This window comes from Physcomitrium patens, chromosome 11 (genome assembly GCF_059467195.1).
Source record: "Physcomitrium patens ecotype Gransden chromosome 11, ASM5946719v1, whole genome shotgun sequence".
NCBI classification, from domain to species: domain Eukaryota; kingdom Viridiplantae; phylum Streptophyta; class Bryopsida; order Funariales; family Funariaceae; genus Physcomitrium; species Physcomitrium patens.
Genome location: NC_143420.1, coordinates 1,454,541 through 1,481,849, shown reverse-complemented (window position 1 = coordinate 1,481,849; position 27,309 = coordinate 1,454,541). Strand labels below are relative to the sequence as shown.

At 31.1% G+C, this 27,309-nt stretch overlaps 3 protein-coding genes across 3 annotated transcripts; 1 reads left to right on the top strand and 2 right to left on the bottom strand.

The window, feature by feature from the left end:
* Positions 1–6,904: 6,904 nt before the first annotated feature.
* LOC112288686 (bidirectional sugar transporter SWEET6b) lies at positions 6,905–10,216 on the bottom strand. The gene is made up of 7 exons (XM_024533156.3): positions 10,088–10,216; positions 9,885–9,996; positions 9,632–9,761; positions 7,832–8,045; positions 7,553–7,714; positions 7,330–7,452; positions 6,905–7,159 (listed from the first exon to the last, which is right to left on the bottom strand). The coding sequence occupies exons 1-7, from the start codon at positions 10,214–10,216 to the stop codon at positions 6,953–6,955; spliced, it is 1,077 nt and encodes a 358-aa protein (XP_024388924.3). The 3' UTR covers positions 6,905–6,952.
* A 7,782-nt stretch (positions 10,217–17,998) lies between these two features.
* LOC112288266 (large ribosomal subunit protein eL43z) lies at positions 17,999–24,103 on the bottom strand. The gene is made up of 6 exons (XM_024532285.3): positions 24,038–24,103; positions 19,491–19,679; positions 18,973–19,012; positions 18,714–18,802; positions 18,349–18,431; positions 17,999–18,168 (listed from the first exon to the last, which is right to left on the bottom strand). Exons 1-6 carry the CDS (start codon positions 24,101–24,103, stop codon positions 18,105–18,107), a joined length of 531 nt encoding a protein of 176 aa, XP_024388053.2. The 3' UTR covers positions 17,999–18,104.
* Positions 24,017–25,570, top strand: LOC112289027 (small ribosomal subunit protein eS17). Its single transcript, XM_024533933.3, has 2 exons — positions 24,017–24,104; positions 24,995–25,570. The coding sequence occupies exons 1-2, from the start codon at positions 24,102–24,104 to the stop codon at positions 25,424–25,426; spliced, it is 435 nt and encodes a 144-aa protein (XP_024389701.1). The 5' UTR covers positions 24,017–24,101; the 3' UTR covers positions 25,427–25,570.
* The last annotated feature ends 1,739 nt before the right edge of the window (positions 25,571–27,309 follow it).

The window sequence follows — 27,309 nt, the reverse complement described above, 5'->3', positions numbered from 1 at the left end:
AATACTTTTCAAGATTCTAAAAAAAAATATTAAACTATCTTTAGCTTTCTATCCTCAAACTAATGGACAAACATAGCATGTAAATCAAATTTTAGACTAGTATTTGAAATATACCATCAACTATCAACAAAATAATTGAACAACTCTTTTGCCATTGGTAAAATTTTCTTATAATAATATGGTACTTTTTTCTATGCAAAAAACATCTTTCTTTATTAATTATGGATATCATCCATGACTTGATATTTTTAACTTTTCAAAAGTTGATAATCCTAGGGCGAAAGTTTTAGCAAATCATTTATTTAAGGTACATACAACAATGAAGGTGCAATTAAAAGAGGCTCAAAAATAACAAAAAAACAATACAAATGCTTATCGCAAAGAACAACCTCATTTCCACATTGATAATAAGATATGGATACTTTGTCATAATATTAAAACTATTTGTTTTTGTGACAAGTTGGATTATTATAGACTTAGACTATTTCTTATTTGTAAACAAATCAATCTAGTTGCTTATCAATTATATCTATTGAATTCTATGAAAATCCATCTTATATTTCACATGTTTTTTTAGAGCCATATAAAAAAGTGAATATTTCAAAAAGAAGATAAATACCATTGTCTCCTATAGAAGTAGATAATAATTAAGAATTTGAAGTAAAAGAAGTCTTAAACTCAAGGTGGTGTCAACATAGGTTAAAATAACTTATTCATTGGCGTAGATATGATATTAGCAAATGATTATGGGAGCCAATAGAAAATCTTACAAATACAGCAAAGAAGGTCAAAGCTTTTTATCAATAACATCTATCAAAACTAAGATGAAGGATAGCAAACCTTTGCTATAAAAAAAATAAAATTTAGAAAAGATTACATTCCACCTTCTATCCTTATTTGTAATTTATATATAATTATAGCATTAAGTAGATAGAGAATTAATATCCAATAGATTCAACTCAAGAACTATCATTTGCTGACTTATCATATAAGATATTATAATTATCATAGCCTTCAAGTCAACATAGTAGAAATGAAGACCTTCAAAAATAATATGTTCTTCCTTGAATAGATGGCAAGATATAACGTGTTTGATATCATGACTTGAGAAGAGATTCTTGATGTTTGGTAATTTTATTGGAGGTAGGCACAACTCTTCATAGTGTTACAAATGTTTTGTTTGAAGGAAGTTATAAAGGTTTCACAAATGATCAAATCACAAAGTAGTCTTCCTACCTTGGAATAGAACATTACCGATTGCTAAGAGGACTTATCAACTACATTCAAAAAAAATAAAGATTAAAGTATATAGCAAATACAATTCACCATATCTTAGACTTCCTCAACATGTAGTCATTGCTCCTTATGGAACTTGTCTATGAAAGAAGAATTAATGTCATGGATATATATCTACTATAATTGTTACTTAGATAATATGAAAAAATAGAAATAGATAAAAGTTTTAATTAGTTACAAAATATAATTAGATTACTACTTTGAAGTGGTTAGTTTAAAAAGGATATTATTGAGATTGATTTTATATTATTAATAGTTTTATATATTTAAAGCTACTTTTATTAAACATTGGTGATTCTTAAAATCTTATTTTATTTTTTTTATTTGGTATTTAAGACATATATTATATAAATCTTATAAAAAAAGAATTAGAGAAGAATTTTGGTAGCAAAAAGAGTAATTAGGGTATTCACATGGATGAATGGAGATAGATGATAAAAATCTCTATTGCTATTGGCCAAAAGCATATCCAATGGACTTCAAGGAGGTTGATTGAGGCCTTATTAGGGATTAGGGTTATTCTTTCGATGAAATTCAAATTTAAAAGGATAAGATCAAAAAAATTAGGTTTTTGGCTATAATTTTGATACAAATTTTGGGTGATTTAGAATTTTTATGGAAAAGATATAGGCACTCAAAATTAGGATGTGGATTTTGTACCTACTATCATTCTTTTGGACATAATATACATGTTCGGCAAGCAATGAAAGATTAGCAACTAGGATTAAAGATAAAATTTTTGTGGCTACACTTTTTGTATATTTTTTAATAAATTCTAGGCTAGGATGAAGGAGTAATAGGAAGTTGAAGTCAACACTTGCAATCTAAGAGTAGTAAGTGACCTGATTGACTAGTGGTTGTATTTTGAGCCATATCTTAAGCAATTTGATAAGATTTTGGCTAAAACTTTCTAAGAATGTGTGTTATGATGTTAATAAACTTTATATTAAAGCTTTGTGGCATATGGAGTTTGGATTTTTGAGATATGGAGAAAATAGTGTTTAAGTGCTTGTAAATTAGGATTTAAAGTATTTACTAGGATTTCTAATATACCAGATAATTTGTAATGGATTTGTGGTTAATTTTTTTTTTGATAAAGCTTAAGGATGTAGCATACATTTTCTAAAAATTTGAAATAAACTAAATGGTTGAATCAAGAGTTATGAATTTCTAAAGTTCAAGGAGAAAAAATCCTTAGAGAGAGAAAAAATATTTTATAGAATTTTTGCTACAATTTGGGCATTGTATGCAAAGTAAAGGGATTTTGGGAGCCAATAATTTATATATATGTTAAAGATGGAGATACAAAGCTATGAAAGAATTATGATATAAAGATAGATATTTATAAGAAGATTATCAATTTTTTTAAGCTTATAAAAAATCAACAAATAGTTAATTATGATTTGGTATAGCAAAGGATGTTAGGAAATTTTTAAATCCTTTAGAAAGTCTTATGTATGAAGCTTTTTAAATATAGAATGATTTTATTCATAAAATATATTTAGATACTATTTTTATTTTTTTACTTTTATAATAAGAAAACATCACTTATTGGAACTTGTCTAATAAGTTAAAACTAAACTCTCTATAGCTAGGTATCCAATATATTCTTAGATAGAGAATCATGCCACATGAAAATGTATTGAAAGATAAAAAAAATATTAATTTCATATTTTGAGATGTATATAGCAATTATAGTGGCAAGACATTATACATACCAAAAATTTTCACAACATTATATCTAGTATAAGACAAGAAGGACATGGACGTTAAAAAATTATGAATTTACTTATTAAAAGATTATATTTTGTAAATCTTGCAAAAGAAAAAAGATATTATTTGAGGCTTATGTTAATCCATGTTAAAGGTCCACAATCATTTGAGCACTTGAAGATTATTCATAGAATTTTCCATCTTAACATTTAAAAGTGCATGTGCACCTTTATGATTATTTGAAAATGATGGAAAGTAACAATAATGTTTGGAAGAAGCATCGAGTTTATAAATTACATCTCAACTGAGAGTGTTATTTGTTATTTTGCTATTACACAAAAAATTTCTAAATCCATTAAATCTATAGTTAAGGTTTCGAAGAAGAATCTTGAATGATTTCAATGCCCTTTTGCAAAGAAAACATAGAACTATCAATTCAATAGAAGAATAGATTAAAGATTTTGAACTTTTCTTGTTAGATAAGATTTTGGAATATTCAAACACAATACTTGTACAATTTCCTTCAATGCCATAATCAAGAAACAATTGGAATGTAACAATTAATAGAAATTAATTTATTGTTGAAGAAAGAGCAAAAAATATTCAATAATTACAAGCAAATTTGGAGCAATATGTTCTACAGTTGAATCTTAAACAAAGAAAGGCATATGATGATATTGTAGCCTTTATAATGGAAGAATATGGACACATATTTTTTTAAATAAACTTGTAAGAACTGATAAGATATTTATTTATAACACTTTAGTAACTAAAATTTAATTGATGCAAAAAATTGTTATATATGTTGCATCATTAGGAATTGCTACATTGCTACTTGAAGGAGGAAGAATTACCTATTTTATATTCAAGATTCTACTAGATTGTAATAAATACTATTTTTATATAATTACTAAGAATTTTGACCATACTAAGTTTATTTGCCAAATTTTACTTATTATTTGGAATGAACTTCTAATGCAATATTATTATTATCTTGAGGGAGTTGATTGTTCTTTTAAAGACATTCTAGATATTGATTACCCATTTGGAGGAACTATAATAGTTTTTGATGGAGATTTTTGCTAAATTTTGCCAATGATTGTGAAAAGAACTTAAGAAGAAATTATAGAAGTATCTTTTTCATGTTCAAAACTTTGGCTTTAATTAAAAATTCATACATTAAAAAAAAAAAAAAAAAAAAAAAAAAAAAAAAAAAAAAAACATAAGATTAAATTAAAGAGTACTTCAAGTAAATATCAAGTTTATTAATTAGATTCTTCAAATATAGAATGCACATACACATTATATATATATATATGATAGTGTATTTGAATTATTTATGGTTGTATTATTATTGACTAATATTTCTATTTATCACTTGCTACATTAGAAATGGTACAAACTTATTGCCTAATAATATAGTTACACTTCTTGATTTTATGATTGTTTATCAATAATTAATAGATGTTGTTTATCTAAGGCTAACATAAGACGGGTAGCAAATTATGCCTATTTAAGAGATAGAATCGTTTTATCTGCACAAAATGATGATCTAAAGAATATTAATGAAAAGATTATGGCTATATTTTCTAGAGAAGAACAAGAATATCTAAGTACCAATGAAGTTTTTGTCAAAGATGGTATCAATGAAAATAATGTTTATTTAGTCAAATTCATCAAGTTGCTTAATCCATCTGCAATGCCTACATTAAGGCTTTGTCTTAAGATTGAAACTCCAATGATACTACTAAGAAATATTGCTCTTTACCAAGGACTTTGCAATAGAATTTAATTGATAATTATACAACTAATGCATTGAATTCTTAAAGCAAGAATTCTTAGAGAAAAATTTGCTAGAAACTTAGAGTTTATTCTACAAATTATATTAACTTCTACAAAAGAATTTCCATTCATTCTAAAGAAAAAGTAATTTCCAATCTCTCTTTCATTTGTAATAACAATAAAAAAAAATAAATAAATAAAAAAATCCTAAGGATAATCAATGAAGCACATTGGTTTAGATCTACAACAACCTATTTTTTTCCATGGTCAACTTTATGTAGTACTCTCTTCATGTACTTCCTCTCATTCTATTAAGATTCTTCTTCCTATAAATAAAAATTTAAATTCCACATTGAATATTTTTTTCTAAATATTTTAATTAGATAAATATTAGTAATTTATTTTTTATATTTTATTTATAATTTTTTTTTATTGACTTTAATATATTTTTCAATATCTTAATATACTTTTATGATTTTTTAATTTAATTTTATACACTTTTTATTTTCACAAGTAGTTCCTTGAACAAAATTAATTACTTTTTTGCATATAATCCATGATAATGGCATGGCTTTACCTATCCTACTTCATAACTGAAAGCTCCATTGTGTATTTTATTTCTTTTTATTTTTATTGTAGTTGTATTTGAAAAATATTATTTGGCTCAAAAAATGCTTCATTTGAGTCATACTTTCTATGACAATGATATAGGTTCATGTAGTATATATACATAGGAATATCAATTTTTAATTGATTTTTGTATCACTAAAAGAATGTAGATTTTATTCAATTAAAATATTTTTAAATTTTAATATTTTTATTTTTTTCTAAAAACAACTTGTTAAAATTTCATGCTATAAATTATTTTTTTATCTTTTTTGCAATTTTACTTAGTGTTATTATATTGTAAAAATCAATTTGATACATTTTATGAACATCCTTTAATCATGAACCTTTGAAATCATGTAGACCATAACTAAAATTTCATTAGTGAATTGCATATGTACTTCATTTGCTTTGAAAAGAAAACAGATTTAATACATGCTGCCACATCACTCCACAAAATGCTTTTCATAAAAGACCTACTTATTGATAAATGAATGTCCACAAAATAGCCACAAACAACTTTTTCATCTCTAGAAGCTCCTATTTAAATGCTTGATCCGCTGAAAAAGAAACGACAACGAGCTCATTTTCTTCAACAAAATACAACACCGTAACACAATTTTCCTTGACACCATACACAACCTTATCCAGTCAAGTCTTCATCAGTCTCTATTCTTTCATCTGACATCAAAAAACAAAAACATTGCAACAATCGCAACAACGGTAATGCAAAAAATGCTTTCCTGTCAGAAACTTTCATGGGATGGTAAAATCGTCTGGGATAGTATGTTCCCATTCCAATCAAGATATAGTAGGCATTGAATCCAGAACACTATTACTGTTATCAGCTCCTGCTGGAGCGTAGAAAAAACACAAGCTTTCGTGGAGATGCAACCCTGGAAGCAAACGGAATCTATGTCGACGGCAGAGATCTGGCACACTTGCGACTGTCCCTGTGGATGGAGAAGCTCCGCAGAGATCCGATCGAGACCTCGCAGTATGGATCGAAACACTATCAGCTGGCAAAGATCCGGAATTGGTCACAAGACTGTCTGATTGCTGCTGCTCTGCGGCACATGATCTGCCTTTGAACACATCCTCGCCCTTCTCGGAAACTGGGTACCCAGCCGACGCTTTCGCAACGCGGTGGATCCGCAGAATCTAGAACACGGGACAGCCGGCACTTTGTTCTGTGGATACCAGGTTCGATCTAAATTGGAGTGGGTCGAAATCGTTCAGTTCGGTGATGCTGTGGATTAACTACTGACGGTCTGCACTGTCGTGCTTGCCAGTTATCGAGGGATACCCATACCGCGCCGAAGTATCCATGTTATCGATCTGGGAGTTTTCAAGCCAGATATTTCTCATTGCTTGTAACGGAAGTTGATTAGATGATGTTAGAATGAGTCGGAATGAGCAGTCAATATTTGCGGGAAGTGTTGCTGTTCGGTATTTTGCTGAAGTTCTAAATATTAACACTGTTTACGCTGGAAGGTGATTACAAGAGTGATCTATTTACAGAGGAACAAGTACATGAAACTTGCATTGATAGTTTTTACACATTTTCAGGCGCTTTCTGATTACCAGGACCTAAGGGCCGATTTGCCTTGCTATCTGGAGCAGGAGCAAACTTGGGTGGGGTCTCCACTGCCAGTTTGTAACTGAAAGTTGGAAGGGATGGCTTCCGTGGAGTTGATCCGCGGTACATCGCGTACAGGACGAGCTGTGTTGTCCCCAGTAGCAGTCCAAGTCCATTCGGAATCTGCATATGGAGTATGGTTTCAGAGAATGTTTTGCAGTACAGGAAAAAGATATATGCGAGTAGCATTCGTAAACTAAATCACCCATGCGCACACACTCGCACAGAAGCTGAGAAGCACCAAAACATGTATAGCAAGTTTTAACCAAGACACTGTTGCAGAGAGTACTCACGAGGATGTAAAGATCGGTCTCAGGAACACCTGCGTAGATTGTCCAAGTGGTACTGTTCAAGAAGACGAAGAGAGACAGCAGAAAAGGCATGAACTCCACGCTTTTCGTCTGGATCACCATCCGCTGCACCATCAAACATGGACGTCACTACAAAGAATGCATGCCTTCTGGGTACAATGGAGCCTGAGCGATAAAAATGTGTGAACAGTTGCGAGTGACGCACCATGACTGTGAGAGGAGCTGCATACATGAGCGATCCCAGAAAAGCTCCCATAACCCCCAGAATAGTTTTCCTAGTGTCGACACTATCGACCAGGCCTAGGACCAGCCCTGTCATGAGGATGAAGCCACAAACCATAACTGCGAAAAATTTCACCACCCTCATCTGCACACAACGAAACAGGCGGCATGTTAGTGCAGTGTGGCATACAACAAAGACTGCCTTAATACAACCAGTTGGACTGGGACATAAAAATTAGCCAGACTAAGACGTGTGACGTACTCTAGCTTTCCCCTCGGAGTACATCAGATAGATGATGATGTAGGAAATCTCAAGGCCAGCGCCAGCGGCATTTACAGTGACCACCAGCACTTGAAAACTGACGAAAGGGAGGCCGTAGAGAGTCCACAAACAGGTGTTGAGCGCCGCTGTTAAATACGGCATCCCTGAAAAATCATCTACTTTCCGGCTCTTCACAATCCTCCAGAATGTTGGCCTGCAAGGACGTCACCGAAACCTCAGTTCTCTTTGAGTTACATCGAAGCTTCAGAAGTGAAGGAAGCTATCACGTTCATAATATTGACAACGACCACATGTCAAAGTCTAGAATCTGGAACAATAATTCGTAGACAAGATGTGACATGTGTGGTTACAGCGAATCCGCCGATGGAAAATGGCCAGAGAATTCCACATTCTACTGGAAATGACATGTAGCCTTCCTACAACAGGTCGTAACTTCTGTGTTTTTGATTAGCTGTAGGAGGTTTAGGAGCCTTACACTGGTGACAAGAATAAAAATGAGGCAGTTATGTTACCTGCCACGCGCATGTTCACACATTCAACAAACAACTGATCAGATGCTCACTACATTTTCTTTTCTGAATTAATTAAAATATAAGATCTCATGCAGGAAATGAACAAATAAATGACAGAACTAGTAATATATATATATATATATATATATATATAGATGTGTGTGTGTGTGTGTGTGTATGTATATGCATGCATATATTACCTTAAATTAAATGGGAAAAATGAGATAATTCTATAAAAAATTTAAATACAAGATATGTTAGCGATTTAACGAAGAAAGATCCTGAAGTATCCCTATCATACAATACAACGACTATTATATAGTTCGTTTTTAAAGATACATGAATAAATGAAAATAAATAAATAGCCAGACTTCTATTTCATTTATTGTCTGCATTTGAGTAGCTGAAGCACTTAGAGTCATACTACTCATGAATTCGATGTCTTCACGAAGCAGGCATTTGGTCACAGCAGGACTCACCCAGGACTCCGAACACAATTTTTACGAGAGAGGTCATTTTGTTGCACCGTATCCGTCTCGCTAATAACTTGCAAGGTAGAGCTCTTTCAGTGCATCGGATCGTGAAGGATATTAAACGACGATGTCTGTTTGAAGCTTCATCAGACAGTGTGGCGTCCCACTGCTTGCAGATTGATACAGTTGTATATACAGACTTAACGCAGCATCATCGGAGGAGGAGGAGAAGGAGGAAAAGGAGGATCGGGCCACTCTTAACATGAGTTGTGTGGTTGGTCTGCATGACGTACCAGATGAAACACATGAATTCTGTAAATAAAGTGTCTCGTGAGGTCATCCCCATCAAAAGCAAAGCATGATTAATTGTGGTATACAATCACCTAACTAGTTGACACGAGTAGCAGAAAATAGAATCTCACCTACAGCCTAATTCCGAGACTAATAAAAGCAGACTACGTGGTTTGGGTATGTAAGCACATAAGCAGTCTCAAGTTTTCACAAAAACAAAAACAAAAAACGCATTGTGGTAAGCAAGCTGCTGGAGCCTTTTTATTTAGCTGTTGAGCAGGAACTGAACATAGGATCTACAAAAATCATTTTCGTGACGTCTAGTTGCCGTAAAGTTCATTTCATGAGTAAAAATACAGTTTATTGCAACCGCATCTTCAAGAAGTCCATAGTTAATTACAATGCCGAGGGCGGAGAGAGTCATGTTGATGTATTGACCATAGGCTCGCAACCGCACACAACCCCACCATCGTGCAAGTCACAAGGAAATTTGTTTCCACTACCGTAGCATGATGGTTACAGTAGCATATTTCTGATTCATTTTCCAGGATCTAGAAGATTCGAAAACCTCAACAAAGATTGCAAGTATGCGAAAAGTGCGAGAGAAGTATCGCAGGACTAGGTCATACTTTTCTGCCAAAGATGAAAAAAAAAATTGAAGAGAACTCTCCAGAACTTATTAAAGAATTGCACTTACTGGACTCAGAGCCATTGGATTTCAAAGATCGTGACAAATGGACCCGCAACAGGGGCCACCTGCTTTCTGGCAACTCGACAAGGCTCCGGCGTGCATGGCTGACACAAACTTGACGTTGTAGATATCAACTTGATGATGGACATGACCCGGTGCAACACCGAGGCTAGTGATCTATCCCACAACTCTACGGTCTTCGAAATGTTTTTGCAAGTTCTTGTAAACAGCCTCAAACCTGACCGTTTCCAACTTTCTACACACTAACCACTCTCTTTCTCGCGAATGGCCGACCCCACAAGCGGTGCGGCTGATACATCGCACCTTGTGGATAACCACATGTCCTCTTCCTTGACTCTCTCCTCTCACTAAGCACCAGTGAATTGTTCGCCCCCATTCGCTCAGATGAATGCCGAAACGAGAGAAAAACAAGACTGGTCTACAGTTCTGAACCCTCCCCCATGCATCGTGAAATAATGTATTCGCAATTGCCACAGATACTCCACGTCATCTTCACGTACATATATCATTCCTCCTTTTTTTGCCTCCTGGTACTCGCTTATCATGACCAACTGCGCATCGCAGCATGTTCCTATCACAGTATCAAATACAACACAGTAGCTCTTGGAATCTCCTAATAAAAAGCCATACGGTACCCATTTGTGCCACGTCAACTGTCACTGTGCTCCGTCGTCAAGTCAAACCCGCAAAGTTGGTCCAGCCTGACACAAGCAAACAAACGAAAAAACATACTCTCTCTCTCTCTCTCTCTCTCTCTCTACGGTATCATGCGGCACCTTCGACGCCTCACTTTTGTTTCTGATTTTGTACAGATTAGGGTTGTGAAGTTGATGCCTCCCAGTGTGTCAAGAGTCCACTCAGATTACACCTCAAACTAGCTTCAGGTCCACAAAAATTCTCGCCGTCAACTCCATAAGTCTGATCCATTACTGCAGGGACATGGTGTGTGTATGTATGTAGTTACCAGGATCAGTTAGGCTTAAGACTTCATGGAATAAGCATTCTTTACTCAAACATGAATATATGTTTGAAGTTAGTGTTAATTAAGGTGATCTGCTAAGAAGAGAGAGTTGCTCATTCATGATCAGCAGTTCGCTTGGGACCTTGGCATTGGATGCACAACTCCATTGGGTACTGGCCAAAAATCAATATTGTAGGGGTTGGGTTAGTTTGTTTTTAGCTCTGGATTCAAGGCTTTTGCGTTGTGGGCTTTACAATGGAGGGCTTGTCCTCAAGCACCATGTTCGTTTAATTTAACTCTTACCCACCTTTCGGCAACTGTGTCCATTGGAGACAGTGTAGAAAGCTTTGTGAATTTTTCAGTATTCCTCAAGGTCGTGCAAATATTAGAGCCTATTCACAACGTTCACTACAGAGAATTGTTTGTATCTTTGTCCGAATTCGTCTTTGCTTTCCTTTTTTTTTTCTTTCTATTTGTTATGAAATTGCATTTACTGTTGTTTGATGGGTGCATGTTGAACAAATCTACCAAAATAAATAAACTTGATAATTGTGGTTGCTGTTTCCAACCTGCTTGTTAACCTATTCTCTTGAAAAATAAACTAATTGATAAAATAATAAAACGGTAAAGTCGAAAAAATCCTTAAGTTAAATAGTTAATTTTATATTGAATATTAGGTGCAATATAGTAAAAATCAAGTCAAAATATGATCTCAACTCAAAAAGGATTGGATTTCGGCAATCAACTGTTGGTTACAAATAATGTGGCCTAATCTAAAGATAACCAAGTAGTTTTCATTCATATATATATATATATATATATATATTAGAAATAATTTGAAAGTCTAATATATATATTAGAAATAATTTGAAAGTCTAATATATATATTAGACTTTTTAATAATTTTACAAAAAAAAACTTAGTAAAATACAACAAATTTTATAGAAAAAGTGAAAATTCAAAACTCGTCTTTTTTAAATTGAGTTTAGTAAGTTGAAGAAAACATATTCTTTTTTATACATGTAAAAAACTGAATATTTAATATGTTACTTGAATAAATAAATTGGAAATAATTTATAATTAGTTTTATAATTTATTTTTAGATTTGTTTGTCTTGTTCATATCTTCAATCCTTTGTGTATGCTCCATTGAAAATTGAACACATTTTTTACAAAAACAATTTCAAAATCATATTACATAAAAATCTTACAAAATTTATTTGTTGAATTTCGAATATAAAATCTTGCAAAGATTTTTTGCTACATTTATAAAAAAAGTTAAAATATTTATTTATTTATTTATTTATTTATTTATTTATTTATTTATTTATTTTAAAAAATAAAATTAATAAACTAAAAAAATAATTAAAGGTTATTGATGATAAATTTAATCTTTAAAATAAATTTAATCTTTAAAAAATTTGATGAACCAGGATTTATTACTATCTCTTAGCAAAAATAATTTTTATGTTTCTAATTTATTTTTATATTCATGATATAATTTAGAAAAAATAATATCTCTAAATATTTAAATTTAAATTATTATTTCAAAAAATTATTAGTATTTTTAATAATACTTGTTTTAATCAAATTAGTTTAGAAAAAATAACAAAATATTGTTAAAAAAAATTACTATCTCAAAGCTAAGATTTTAATATTTTCTATTCAATTTGAATTCTTAAATTCTATAAAAAAATATATAATTTTATATTTTAATAATTATAATTATAGATAAAATATTATTTTTATACCTATTATTAAGAATTTAAAATAAAGTAAAATATAATAATAATTTGATACATATAAATTTAGAATTAAATTATTTTTAAAAAATATTAAATTAAATAATTTATTAATAATAACATGTAATAATTGAAGACCAGAATTTATTTTTACAGAAATAAAATAAATCAAACGAATAAAACCAGGTAATATAAAATAAAATAAAAATAATGTTTTATATAATATAATCAAAAACTTATTTTTTATATTGATATAGATTATTAAGATATTTTATAAAATAAATTGTTTAATTTATTATTTATTCAAAATATAATTTAAAATTGTACTTTATTTTGATTAGATTGGAATCAGATAATTCTACTTGGTACTTGGATTTTAGAAAAACTGGTGTCTTTATTTCTTGCTCTTATTTCTCTTATTTTTTATTACTATTAAAATTTGTTAAAATAAGTAAAATTAAAATAATAATAAATTATCATATAAATAAAATTACCTTAAGGAAGTTGTTAATAGTCAAAGAGATGGCTTTTAGAATAAAAAAGAACTATTTTCAATCTTGTTTATATTAATTGTTGTGACTTTTAACTTTGTTTTTCTTTAGTAGTTTGTAGCCCCACTCACATTTTCTTGTGAGTTTTGAAGTTCTATAGAGTCTTTTTTGTTGTGAAGAAGGATCATATTATTGTTATTGATGTAAAGATTTGGAATATCCAAACTTTTAAATTCAAATTTAGATTTAGATCTTATATTACTCTTACTTATTATTAAATTTATTTTGAATTTAAAATATATTTTATTTCTCAAATTAGTATTTTAAAATTCTAATTTTTAATTTTTTTTATTTTATTAGTTCTTTGGTAGACTAACTTTGTGGTTTTATATCTTAAAAATGCTCAAGGTACTTAAAAACACCTCTAATAGTGCTAAGAAGTGATTTGTGAGCATAGAAGTGATCTAATGATAAAAAAATCTGACTTGAGATGTTTATATGATTTATAGGACTTGTGAGAGTCTTAAAAGTGAAGTTGATAGTATTTTTAGAGTAAAAAAATTTATTTATTTATAAAAAGGACATTCTAGGTTTGTAAGCCACCAATACCTTTTTGTTGATTTTAAGAGCTTTAGAATTCTTTCACTTGATCTTTTTTGTTAAATTTGTTTTTTAAACATGGATTTACTTGAAAGTGAGGACTTTATGGTCATTGAAAAGTTTCAAAGAGAAATGTTTTACCATAAGAAGATAAAAAATTAAGCTTTTGTTGGCTTCATTATATTAATGAGATATTATAGATAAAAGTAATGATCTTCCAAGCATGCATGTTGATATGAAGGAAAAGAATGACTTCAAACAACATGAAAAGAAACCATTTAGCATAATTTCTACTAATTTTGGTAAAGTTAATTTTTTTATATATTATTTCTTGCAAAAGATTAGTTAAAGCATAAAAGACTCTTTGTAATATTCTTGAGAGCAAGAACCTTTTTAACATTCTCTTTACAAGAAGAAAGATTTTAACTTGTAAGATAGAAAAAGATGAAAATCTAATGGCTCATGTCAACAAAATAAATGTTCTTGCAAATTAATTAACAATTGTTGACAAGCCTCTAGAAGATAGTGATATTGTTATGACTTTATTCATAAACCTTCTTAAGTCCTAAAATTACCTCATTGTGGGATTAGAATCCATCAAGTTAAAAGAATTCACAATAAACTATATAATAGCAAGAATTGTCCATAATGTAACTAAAAAGAAGGGAAAAAATGAGCTTTAAAGTGAAGATTTGGCTCTTTTTTTAATACAAGGCAAAAATAGCTATTCTAATCAATTTAAAAATGTAAGAAGAAATGTGAGAATTTTTTATATTTTTTAAAGATCATGTCACTTTGTACAAAATTATTACAAGGCCAAAAATAAAGATTAAAAAATACTTAAAATGAACATAAAAAATATAGAAGAAATGATTTTGCATTCATAGCAAGAAAAGGGGCATCCATGGTTGCAAAGTCTAATTAGTTTTTTTTTATTCAAATGCAACCAAGCATACAATTCTATACAAATATTTATTTAACACTAATCAAGAGAATCTATTAATAAGAATTTTGATAGAAAACTTTGGCATAGTCCAAACTATTGGAATTGGCTCTATTATCGTAGAAATTTTTGTAAAAAGACAAATGAAGAGAATCAAATTAAAAGATGTCTTACATTTTTTGAGCATAAAGAAAAACCTTTAAATAAAAAGATATATCTTTTTAAAATAAAAAAATATGTCTTTTGAGCAAAAAAGACCTCTTTGTAAATAATAGAAGAACTATGTTTTCTTTTGAGTAAGTGAAGAATATGCCAATGTTGCAATTCTTGTTGATTCATTAAGTTTTTATAATGCAATAAACCCTAAAAATGCTATGAAGTAAAAAAAAGACCATAGAAGAAGAATATCGATTACTTATAAATAATGGAACATGAAAATTAACTCAACTTCTACCAAATCTTTAATTGATTATAAGTCGATGTTTAAAACCTATAGGGATGCAATAGATGTTATTATGAGATACAAGACAAAAATAGTCGCCAAAGACTACTCACAAGTTGTTGGTTTTAATTTCAATGAGACATATTCTTTCTTAGCAAAATTCACCACAACTAGAACCTTTTTGGCAATTTGGGATAGCAATTGACTTATAAATACATCAAATGATTATAAAAACATATGTCTTAAATATATATATATATATATATATATATATATCAAATTCAAGGATTTATTCAAGAAAGCAAACAACACCTTGTTTATAAATTGAAGGTATTCTTGTATAGCCTCAAGTAATTATTAAAGGCATGGTACCAATGTAATGACACATTCCTTGTAAATGAGAGATTTGTAAGAGATGAGGCTAATCATTGTATATATGTGATACAATCAAAAGAATTCTTATTGATTTTTATCATATATATTGATGATTTAATCAACTTGACCAATAACTTGAAGAAAATAGATTAGTTGGACGTAAAGTTAAACAATGAGTATAAGATGAGTGATTTGAAAGAATTATATTATTGTTTAGGAGTGGAATTTGTAAGAGATGGTCCTAATAAGACAATTACAATGAGTGAAAGCAAGTACATTGAAGAAGTATTGAAACAATTCAATATAATGGAGTACAAGCTCATTGAAACACCTTTGGATACCAATTTGAAGTTAATGAACTTCACAAATGATGAGTTTATTAAAGATGAAGGTCAAATACAAGGTGTTCTATATAAGGCAATACTATGTTCACTTATGTATACAATTGTTGGCATAAGCATGGATTGACATGAAATATTATGCAATAGAAGACATACTTGTTGATTTTCTTACAAAAATATTAGTGAAAGATAGACATTACATATTGACAAATGTATTAGGTATGAAAACCTTTGACTAGTAGCAAAATAAGAGTGTTAAAGTAAATAAGAATAAAAGTAGAATAAACTATTATGTAAAAGATTTAATCTTAAATAAGTTGCTAGTAGCCAAAGAAATGGTTGTTGGATTATTGAAGGGCTATCCTATAGACCAACCATAAGATCAAGGACTAAGAGACAATGTCAACAAGATAAAAGATTTAATAAGGAATATCCAAAAAATAAATAAGAGTATAAAATATATATCAAAGAATATCCTTGTAGTAAATAAGATGCTAAAAGATATATTAGATATATTTTTTGATAAATATAAAAGTGAAAGAATGAAAGATGTCTATTCAAGCATTAACCACCATCTATAAATAAAGAATGTTGGAAGTGAGAGTTAGCTTTGTATACAACCTTATTAATATTAAGTATTGTGACTTCTAAATTCTCTTTTCTTCAACAAAGACTTGATTTTTATCAATACTAGTATTATTTATATATAATACTCTTTAATAAATATAAAATAACAAAATCTTTATTATCGAGAAAATAAAGACTTTATATTTATTTTTGAAACTATGAGTATATTTTGAAAGAATAAAATCTATGCTACTATGCAAGAAAAATTATAATTTATTTATGATTATATAAAAAATAATAATAAATAAATAAATATAGTTTTAAAGTTTGATTATAAAAATTAAGATCTTAAGAAATATTATATAATCAAGTAGAAGAGTGTTGGATATAATGTATTAAATTATTCTTGAATAAAATTTTGGAAAATAAAAATTATTTTAATGAAGTTATATAAAAACAAAGTCAAACTAAGAAAGATGGTGTCCTCTAATTTAATCTATTTAATTAATTTATCTTGACTTATATTTCTTTATTGACTTACTCAAATATAAACATGACATTCATTATTATAGCTAAGATAAATGTTTTCAATATTGTATAGAATTTAAATGTTTCCATCTTATTTCTTACAAAAGAGTTGATAATAATAATCGTCAATGAAATAAAATTAATTTAAAGCTCTTATATAAAGACATAATCAATAACATGCAAATATGTAAAATAAATTCTTAAACATCTCTATTTTTATAAGAAAACTTTAAAACATACATAAGACAAATTCTTAAACATCTCTATAGTTTATGAGTCAAATAACAATTAATTAGTTAAAATAATATAAGTTATAAATAACTTATGTAATAATCAACTTTGGTATCTAACATATAAATATTTTATAATATAAATTAGAGTTTAATATAATAAATTTCCTAACTTACTCTCATTTATGCAAGTATAATAATTATAAAATCCATCCATTGGTGTCAAATGGATGTTTTTAATTTCTTCTTAGATCAAATATTGAATAGTTGAAGGTTTAAAGTATATTCATTTGTTTATATAGCAACAAAATTTCAAAAAGTTCAAAATTTGGTTTGAAAATTATCTTATAAATTTAACATGTATTTAGGGCAAATAGAACCCAAATTATAAAACAATCATAAGAACATTTATACATGTTCTCATTATTATCAAATTAGAAGATCAAATTAGAAGAGATATTGAGTAAGAAGAATCATAGATTTATAGAAGCATTTGTAAAATCACATTTATAATATTAAGTTCCAAGAAAAATGAATATCACTCATAACATTCATTAAATTTATTTTTTTTAGGATATTTAAGAGATGTCTTTTAAGGTGATAAATGTAATAGACAATGTAAATCAAATAAAATATATCTGCAATGCAATTCTTTGTCACAATTTGATTATTTCTCAATGAAACGAAGACTTGATATGTGTTAACAAAAATGTTTGAGACCAATTCAATTTTTACTGTTTCGTGGTATGATGTGATTAATTTTATTCTAAAATGTAAATAAATAACATATAATTCTCTAGCATCATCTAGGCTATTTAAAGTACCTCAAGTTGCACACTATTGGCAGCAATTGTTCAATTCATGAGTCATCGCATATTTCACATCCAAGAAATGATATCAGCTTACATTAAGATTTGCAAACACTTCCCAGGCACGAAGGAAAAGAAGCCTCAATAAGAGCTTATGTCATATTCAAGTGGCAAGCACTGTGGCCTTCCGTCAAATGAATAGAAGGAGCTTCAAAGGGCTATAATAGTTAGACAGTCTAGCTCTCGGTAGCCTCCCTCAAACGCCTGATCGTACTACGCACAGTGACTGCAGCAGCCGTGCTGTAACACATAATGTATCGTCAGATCACCAAACTGTGGTTGGAATGTGACAAGTGAGCTGCTAAAAATTACTTGGTTGCACAGTGCGTAGGTTTGAATTAGATATTTCACATACGCATCCTAGAACTGCAACCTAATAAAGTGCTCAAGCGTAAATCACAAAGTACAGATATCACTCACTTCAAGGTGTAAGCACCTCCAGCTTTAACCTTGCCACAGTCCTTGCAGTTCCAAATGCCAACAGCTTTCCTCTTCACTGCAAACTGAAAAAAGAGAGGACGACTCAGGAAACTTAGATGAGCACACCTCCTTTCCGTCCGGTAGAAACATGAATCAAATGTACGAAATTAGAATTGGAGAGATCAGATCCAACATTGGACCACCTCAATGAAATAGGAATGCATCTCAGGCGTACAATCACCTCTACGACATTTCACTGCGAGCTGATGCAATTCAAGTTTCTCAATTGAAAGGCCTCTGCATGCATCAGTGCTTTAAGTTTTTAAAATTATTGCGTTAGACCTATGGCAGAAACCGAGACAAACCTTCCCGCAGAACTCGCAGAAATACTTGGAGTGCTGGCTGACCTCCATCTTTTTGATCTGCTTCCTCAAACTGGCACCATATCGGGTACCTGCAGGAACAATAAGTGGTGCACGTCCTCAGAAACCTGAATACTGAGGCTAATGAGCAAAACGATAGCCAATGAAGGCTTCAGATTACGAAACAACAGACATTCTGCGCACAAGCAGGACTATAATGAGAACCACATCCATGAACACCAAAAGAGACATCAGAACACACCGTATTTCCCAACGATTCCGGCTTTCTTAGTGCGCTTAGTCTGCCAAAACAAAAGAACAAGCAACAGCACCATTAAAACCAATACGTACCCCAATAAACAGACCATTCCAGGAGAATTTCGACACTACACACTGCAAGGCCTGCACTCTTTTTCTTTGGGGATATCAACAGCAATATTGATTGAGCAATGACGCCGTAATGAAGACAAATGACATCCAAATCAAACCACGACCAGAGAGGAGCATTACACACCGCAGGACCATAAATTCCCAATACCCAAAAAAATTAGTACCGTAACAGACGCTAGCCTGGTCTAAAAACCACACAAACACAATCCCAAACCTAAAACGGACGCCATCTAATTCATCGATTACAAAGCTCCGAGAACGCCACGCGCTCTAGTCATACTACCAAACCCTACAGTACCGAAATGCGCCATTGTCACGCAATTTGGGGCTACTGGAAAGAGTAGAGAGATAACAGCACCACTGCACGGGCCGTTTGCGAGGGGGCATTACCATGTTGACGGAACGAGGCAACGACGGGCGCGCGGGAACGAGAGATGGCGCTCCGGCGCTGCGAGTCGAGCAGTGGCGATGCGAAAGAGAAAGGGCTTTGGACACGGCTAGGGTTTTGGGAAGGATCCTTGGGACCCGCGGTCTCCGGTCGCCGTGACCAGGGCACGGTCTTGAGCCCCACACGGCCCTCTGATCAGAGTCGTAGTTCCAACCAGTGTTAACCCTATTCCAGAGTAGTGTATATATTTTTTTTCTACTAAATATCGGTTTTTTTCAATTGTAGATTTATTCTGGAAATTCTTTACTTTTTGAAGCCCATGAAGTGGAATTAAACTAATTCTGATTACGACCAAACTTTGAATTAACTAACATTTGTTGAAGCATTTAAATGCTGTTTATTATATTGTTTCTTATTATTTTAAATAACATATTCTTTGTCAGCTTGAAATGGGTTACAAATTCTATTGTTATTATTGTTGCCAGAAATATTATTTCCTTCTCTGAGAATACAAATTAGCTACCTTGCATGATGCTTGATTTAGAACTGTTTTTTGTGATGTTATTCAATATTACATGCAGTATTGTATGATTCAGGGTCTTCATACTTTCAAGGAAGAAGGTCAGAGCCCACTTTAAACACAAGTTCTATTACCTTCCTGATACAATATATATATATATATACATATATATCAGTACTTCATTTTTTTTATTGCAACTGACATTGTATTTGTAATTTTCATATACAATGTGTCACGTATACTTATGAATCGACAACAGATATATATATATATATATATATATATATATGCTTGTTGTAATATAAACACTTATTTTTAGTTTTTTTCTATTTTTCTTTTTTCTTTCTCACTCTCACTATACATATATATATATATATATATATATAACACGTATACATGCAAAACAAAGGTACATGTATATTTTTGAATGGCAAAAACGGGTTTAAAATAAATGATTATCTTTAGGCCAAAAAGTAATTGTATAAAAAAAGTAACAATGTGAATTAGAAAGCTAGTCTTGTTGTTTCTGAATGTATTGTTTTTTAGGCATCTCTAAAACTTTAGAGAGCAGGAATATCAAGAACAAGATATTGTGATAGCTGATTGTGTACAAAAATGAAATTCTATATTTTTAAATATGAAAAAAAGAAATCAGTTTTTTTTAGATGAAACGTTGATATTGTTAAAGCTTCTTATGAGTTGAATTGTGAAAGCTTGAAATTATTTATTATTTATCTTTTTATTTATGTCAATATTACATTTCAAAAATTTAGAATGTTCAACATCCATAAAGTTTGTAAGTTTTCCAACACGATAATTAAAAACACTGTTTAATGTTTTATTTTCATGAATCTCACAAAAATAAAATAAAACTAAGTGACAAAACATCAACTTTTTTCCTGAAAGATCATAATCCGACAAAACTGAAAGAAATATGTGATCATAGATGAGACGAGTTGAATGAATTGGTCTGCTGGTATGGTTGTAATATCAACGTTTTCTGATATGAATAAGAACCAAACCTACAGAATTCAACTAAAACATTAGAAAGAAATATATAACCAACTAATATCCACATTTAGTAAAAATATTTGATACAATTAAATTTAATATTAAGTATTAAAATCAAACTATATATATATATATATATATATATATATTTCCATTTTTTGAAGAAGATACTATTTTATTTTATTTTATTTGAATCATCAAGCTAGCTTTTGTGAAAATAAATGTTAACTACAATTATATTATTTTATTTATATCTGTAAATAAACTGCTTCTGATTTTGAAACTTAGTGTATCAAGTAAAAGTTTTGAAATAAAAATAAACACCACGACTAAATTCTAGTGTTACATACAATTTAAAGCATGGTTATTGAAAAAATGCTTGTATTTTAGTAAAATATTTGTATTTGTCCATGCATTCACGTAAGAGTCTTTATGTTATACTTGAATTCGTTTCCAAAGATTCCAATGCAAATGAGTTTAATATGTGGTCTTAACATCCTCTGTTTAGGCATTATTAAAATTAAATAAAAATTAATCAACATGAATAATATTTTATTTACTTACTCACAATCAACATTGATTTTAATCTATTAGTAATGTTCATGTCAAATCACCCAGTTAGTATATTGTGGCATTAAATTCATTCTAAGCCTATTTAGATTTGGAACACATATAAATACCATTAATTTAACTTATGATCAATAAAATAAATATCCTGATATTTCAACAAAGCAATTGTCAGCAATATCTAATTTAATTTCAAAGTTTTGAAAATGGATAATGCAAAATGTTGTAAATTGAAACATTGTAGGTATTAAAGTTAAATGTACCTCTCTACAAATACATGTTACATACATACATCATTATTATTATTATTGTTGATAAATTTAAATGCCATATTTTAGATTGTTTTACACAATTAACTATTTGACCTTGAAATCAATAGTAACTTGTATTTGATTATGTTTATTTTTTCAAAGTTAAATTAATTTTTTATACAATGTTTCTGTATGTGTATATAGAGCATGCATATTAAACTAATTTAAGTTTCTTACATTTTATCATAACCTGTAACAAATCATATCTAAATTTCTACAAAACGAAGAATTCAGTGATTTATAATACAATTTAATGCAAACTCGTTTATGTGTAACAAAAAGTTACAACTATTGCTTTGTCAATAATATATGTAATGAAACTAGCCTCTTGTTTCTAGCATATTTTTGTGTTTAATGGTGTCCATATCTAACATTTATATTAATTGTATAAAACGGATAAAAATGATTGATTTTGTTTCATTGATAACATACATAATTATCACAGGTTTTAAATAGTGAGATAACTAAATTACCAAGTATCATTATGCCACAAAACAAAATAGTGTTGTCTAAAGACCCCAACATAATTAGGAACTAAGTATTAAGTATTGGGTTAGCATACTAGCTAGTTGTTTTGAAAAAAATAACAACTTTGAATTGTTGTGCATCATAAGTTATAAGCACAATTTTAGTTTTGTGGTATTTTTTTACATGGGTGAAATTTATATAACTGGTGATGGGTTATACTTGTTTGAAATTGAAGTTGGAATCTCAAAACATTACAATAAACAAATTCGTGTTTATAAATATAATAATATTTGAAATTAAAAAATGTTACATATTTGACTAATTATATATACTGTGTTCTCATGGTGCATTTGATCAACATGAATAAGTTTTGTATTCTAATATTGACATGAAGAAATATTAAACTCTTTTTCAATGTAATTTATCAACATGAGACAATAATGGATGATAATAAAAAAATAAGAGTAATTGGTCTATCTACAATTCATGAAAAAATGTATGTTTTTATTTTTTTGTTAAAAAAATAAAACAAAAAAAAAATGAATTAATGACCCAGTGGCATACTTTCATGCACCTTTGCAATTCCTTAAGCAACACAACTCTATTTGTGCAAACTCATTGGCTTTTACTCTATGCAAATTAATCAGAATGGTTTTAGGCTTAAATTGTAATCAAAATTGTGGTGATCATATACATCGTTAACATTTCACTAACCTCTTAACTGGAATTAGTCTTCTCTTGGTTCAATTACAAAAAAATCAAAATTTATTTTATTTAATTTGAAAATAGGGCATAGAAGGAAAGAATGAAAGAAAAGAAAAGATAAAAAACGAACAAATGCATTAAGTTTGCATTTGTATTTTCGTAGCTTTAAGTTTCACAAATAAGAAAAATAATGGTCATTTTGCAACCATTTTGTCAATGATTATTTTGATAATTGTTATGATTATAACTAAGAAATTTCTACCCACTCTTGCATTTTTTTGGTTTTTATTATTTTTTGTGCTGGTGTATGTAAGTAAATGAAAAAATAAACATATAATCGATACCTAAAATTTAGTCAGAAATTTATTTAAAACTTAAAGTTTAACAATGAATCATATAAGAGGAAAAGAATGTATATGTACAAATCAAATTAAAAACATAAAATTTTCACTTGATTTCACAAACCGCACCTAAGAATGACGTGTAATTACGATATATTTAGTAAAAATAATTGATATTTTAGATTCAAATTTTATGTATATTCATATTTTAACCAATTAATTAGTTTATCCAGAATTAAACATTTTTCTAAAATTCATTGAATTATATCTTAATTAAAACAAATACACTAATGATTTAGGTAAGATGATTTATTTTACAAGACTGATGCTTGTGGCTAAAGATGCAACCAGAGCAAGCTTTCAAAAAGAAAAAAATTAAACACTACATCAAACTTTTAATTTTAATTTTAATTAATTTATTATTTTTTACATGGCCTCCTCGTCGTCAATGAACGAACGAACTTTAAATCCACACCTGGTGACCTAAACCCGCCGAACCCAGTCGCCCGCGGTGACCAGCGCAATAGCACGGTAACCTAAGACCGGTCTGGCGCTCTCCTCCCCCAAAACCCTAGCCGTGCGTAAAGCTCAGTCTTTCCGCACCACCATTGTCATCGATTGCCCACTCTCTCCCTCGCGCCGGACCACCAGCTCTCGCCCCAGTGCGTGTGCTTGCTTCGTTTCGCCACCATGGTACGCCTTACTTTTCTTCCTTTCCTTCTTTATTTCTGTTCCATTTTCCTCTTAGCACGAACTCTGTCGTGGTCTTGAATGCCGCACACGTCTTGCTAACCCGAGTTCCATAGTTTTAGGGCTAAGGGCTGCTTGCCTGTTTGCTGTACGGGAGGTGGTTAATTTGAGACTGTAATGACCCTGATTTTTATTTTTTATTTTGGAGTTATTTGGTATTGGTGTTCATGTTAGGTTTTTGGTATCGGACGATTGTGTGGTTTCGTCCACCTCCACGAAGAAGCTGACATTAGCTTGAATCGTAGAGCAAACTTCGTGAATTAGGGGTTTCGTGATAACGAGTTGGTCGTGCTGTCGATTTGTGGCTTCTTGTTTCTGTGTCTTGGTTCAAGACCCTGGGTTGATGTCTTGGAGATGACACATATTTTTATCGTGAATGCTTTAGATTGGATTTTAAAGTTTGAGTGAAGCGCTTTTGATGATAAAGACATTAAAGTATTTTGAAGTGTTAAACACTTGTTTCAGTCTGATGATCATTTGAGACCCATGCAGCATTTGAATGTTTCAGTTGTGGAGTATTCGTGTTGCACATCGGGTCTCTAGTCGTTTCTTTAGACTACCTTTGGACGCTGGATTCATTTCAAGGTGCTTCCATGTGGGGCATCACATGTGTGAATTGTAATTCCTGTGGTGGAGATTAATTGGACTCTTAGTGGACCTCGTCTGCGATTTCGCAATAGACTCCAGTCCTATGCTGGGTCCTCGCATCACATTATGTGTTTTTGCGGAAGTGAGTTATGAGAAACGTATCTGGAGGAAAATAACGGTCATTTTTAATTGAATCGCGGCTTCTTACCTCGAGTATTTACTGTGCTGTGGATGTGGTGGAACAGGGACGTGTAAGGACCAAAACCGTGAAGAAGGCCTCAAGGGTCATGATCGAGAGGTACTACTCTCGCATGACCCTGGACTTCCAGACCAACAAGAAGATTGCCGAGGAGGTGGCAATCATCCCGTCGAAGAGGCTCCGCAACAAGATCGCCGGGTTCGCCACTCACCTGATGAAGCGCATCCAGAGAGGGCCAGTGCGCGGAATCTCTCTGAAGCTGCAGGAGGAGGAGCGCGAGAGGCGCATGGACTTCGTGCCGGAGGAGTCAGCGATCAAGACTGACGTGATCGAGGTGGATAGGGAGACGATCGAGCTGTTGGCTCACCTGAACATGCCTCAGCTGCCGGGAGTGGTGCAGCAGGCAGCCCCTACCGCGGGAGGAGGGTTCTTCAAGCCCCAGGGGGGAGGATACCAAGGCAACAGGAACAGGAATTAGATGATAGCGAGAGGTTTGATCATGTAGCCAGGTTCTGTGCATGCTGGGTGCGGCTCCTCATTCGCTGTCGGGACGATGTTGACAAAGTTTATGGTAACATATTTTTGTGTGAATGCGGCTATGACCTTTTTCAGTTTACCGGTATACGGCTTAGTTGTGATTGAACGAACTTTCTGTGACTATCTGTATCATGTTTATGTATTTGCCTCATCTTTCATGCGAGGTGTTGACAACAGCGGTCCTGGGTAATTGTATTATCTGCTATTAGATTTGGAGAAATGAATGCCTCCAGCGTGGTTATGCTTAGGAATACCTTTGGTTTCTGCACGATGTGATTCTTTGCCTAGTCAAAGAAGCCAGTGGCTCATTTGTTCGGAAATACGGCCTCTTTTATTCTGTTCGATGGATGTACGATTGTATGCTGTTTAATACCATACAATTACCAGCACTAAATTGGGAAATCATAAGGTGCGTAATTCCTTTCTGAGATGTGCTTGCCTGGTCCCGAACCAGCGAAACGTACCGTTGCTTTTGAACTTGGAACAATTCCTGCAGATGTTTCACTAACATACTTTACAGAGTCTGAACAGCTGCATCTTCCAGTGACCAATACGTATAAATTAAAGTTGACATTTACACTTCACAAAGAGGATTGTGTATTTCCATCTATATATATATACATACTCATTTACAGGTTCTTTGTTTAACAAAACTATCCTTCTAAATTTCGATTAAAATCCTCCTACCTTAAACCAAAGAATAATTTGAGTGTCAGCAAATTTCATGAAACATGTTAGAAATCTCACACACACTAGATAAGCATATTTTAATGTAGAGTTAAACCATCAAAGAGAATTAACTTTTACAAAGTAAACACAACAAAAACAATTATCAAATAAATTGTTTTGACCTATTAGTTGTAATTTTTACTATTTGGCAAATTCAACTAATTGTCAAGTATAGGTCCCAAACTATAGTAAAGGTATGCACTTCAAAATTCTCGCTATCGACTCAATGCACACAATTTTGAGGAATTGTTGTTATCTAAATCCCTCACATACAGTGATGCTTGTACTATTCTAAATCGTTTACTACAAATTGCAACTCTTTCTTAGTTATTTTTTCTGATGTCTAATCGTGGTTTTTAATGTACCTATTTCTTCATATAATATCTTATAAACATTAAAAGAGAGATAAAGAATATTTGTTAAATATAAATAGATTTATAAAATTTAATGAACTTCTATTCTAATAGATTTTTCTTTAATTAAATTGGTTTAAAATAAATAAATAAACCAGTCTTATTCAAGTTAATACTGTTGAAGTATTATTTTTTATTTTATTCATTTTTACATTGCACGAATACTATTACAAAAAAGAAAAGTGTTGCAACTCTAACTTTTATTTTTACATATTTATTTAGGTATTTAAAAATACGAATGCTGTACAATAAGAGTACTGGGATCAAAGAGCAACCAACAAGGTTGAAAGGAGGTTGGGTGGGGCAGTACAGCTGATTTGAAAGCGTGTTTAGGGTGGGCAGTTGACATTATTTGAAGCGATGCTCTGATTCATTGTTTTGAAATTGAAACAATCTCTGAATTCACCCAATTTTCCTAATGGACTCAATCATAGATAATCAGTGAAAGGGATTTTGTGGAAGGTGATCTGGATTCTTGAATGACGCCATTGCGAAGTGGGGTCACTACTGCAGTGAGACGAGCTATGCTGAAAACAATATCAGCAAGTAATATCTGTTTAGGTCATGTGCCCTGCTTTCAGAGCAGTAGTCCAAGCACTCTTCTTACAGATAATTAGCAATCAAGTATGACTTCACAGCACATGCTTCACCTTTTGTGATTAGCGCTTTTTGAAGAATTCAT

What these genes read in the sequence shown, in the direction of transcription:
- LOC112288266 (XM_024532285.3), bottom strand. Translation starts at nt 24,103, where the DNA reads ATGGTGGCGAAACGAAGCAAGCACACGCACTGGGGCGAGAGCTGGTGG. An exon ending in CGGAATCGTTGGGAAATACG is followed by an intron (nt 18,803 to 18,972) that starts GTGTGTTCTGAT and finishes TTGTTCCTGCAG; the next exon opens with GTACCCGATATGGTGCCAGT. An exon ending in TCTGCGAGTTCTGCGGGAAG is followed by an intron (nt 18,432 to 18,713) that starts GTTTGTCTCGGT and finishes CTCTTTTTTCAG; the next exon opens with TTTGCAGTGAAGAGGAAAGC.
- LOC112288686 (XM_024533156.3), bottom strand. Translation starts at nt 10,216, where the DNA reads ATGGGGGCGAACAATTCACTGGTGCTTAGTGAGAGGAGAGAGTCAAGG. An exon ending in GTCGAGTTGCCAGAAAGCAG is followed by an intron (nt 9,762 to 9,884) that starts GTGGCCCCTGTT and finishes CATCTTTGGCAG; the next exon opens with AAAAGTATGACCTAGTCCTG. An exon ending in AGACCGATCTTTACATCCTC is followed by an intron (nt 7,160 to 7,329) that starts GTGAGTACTCTC and finishes CTCCATATGCAG; the next exon opens with ATTCCGAATGGACTTGGACT.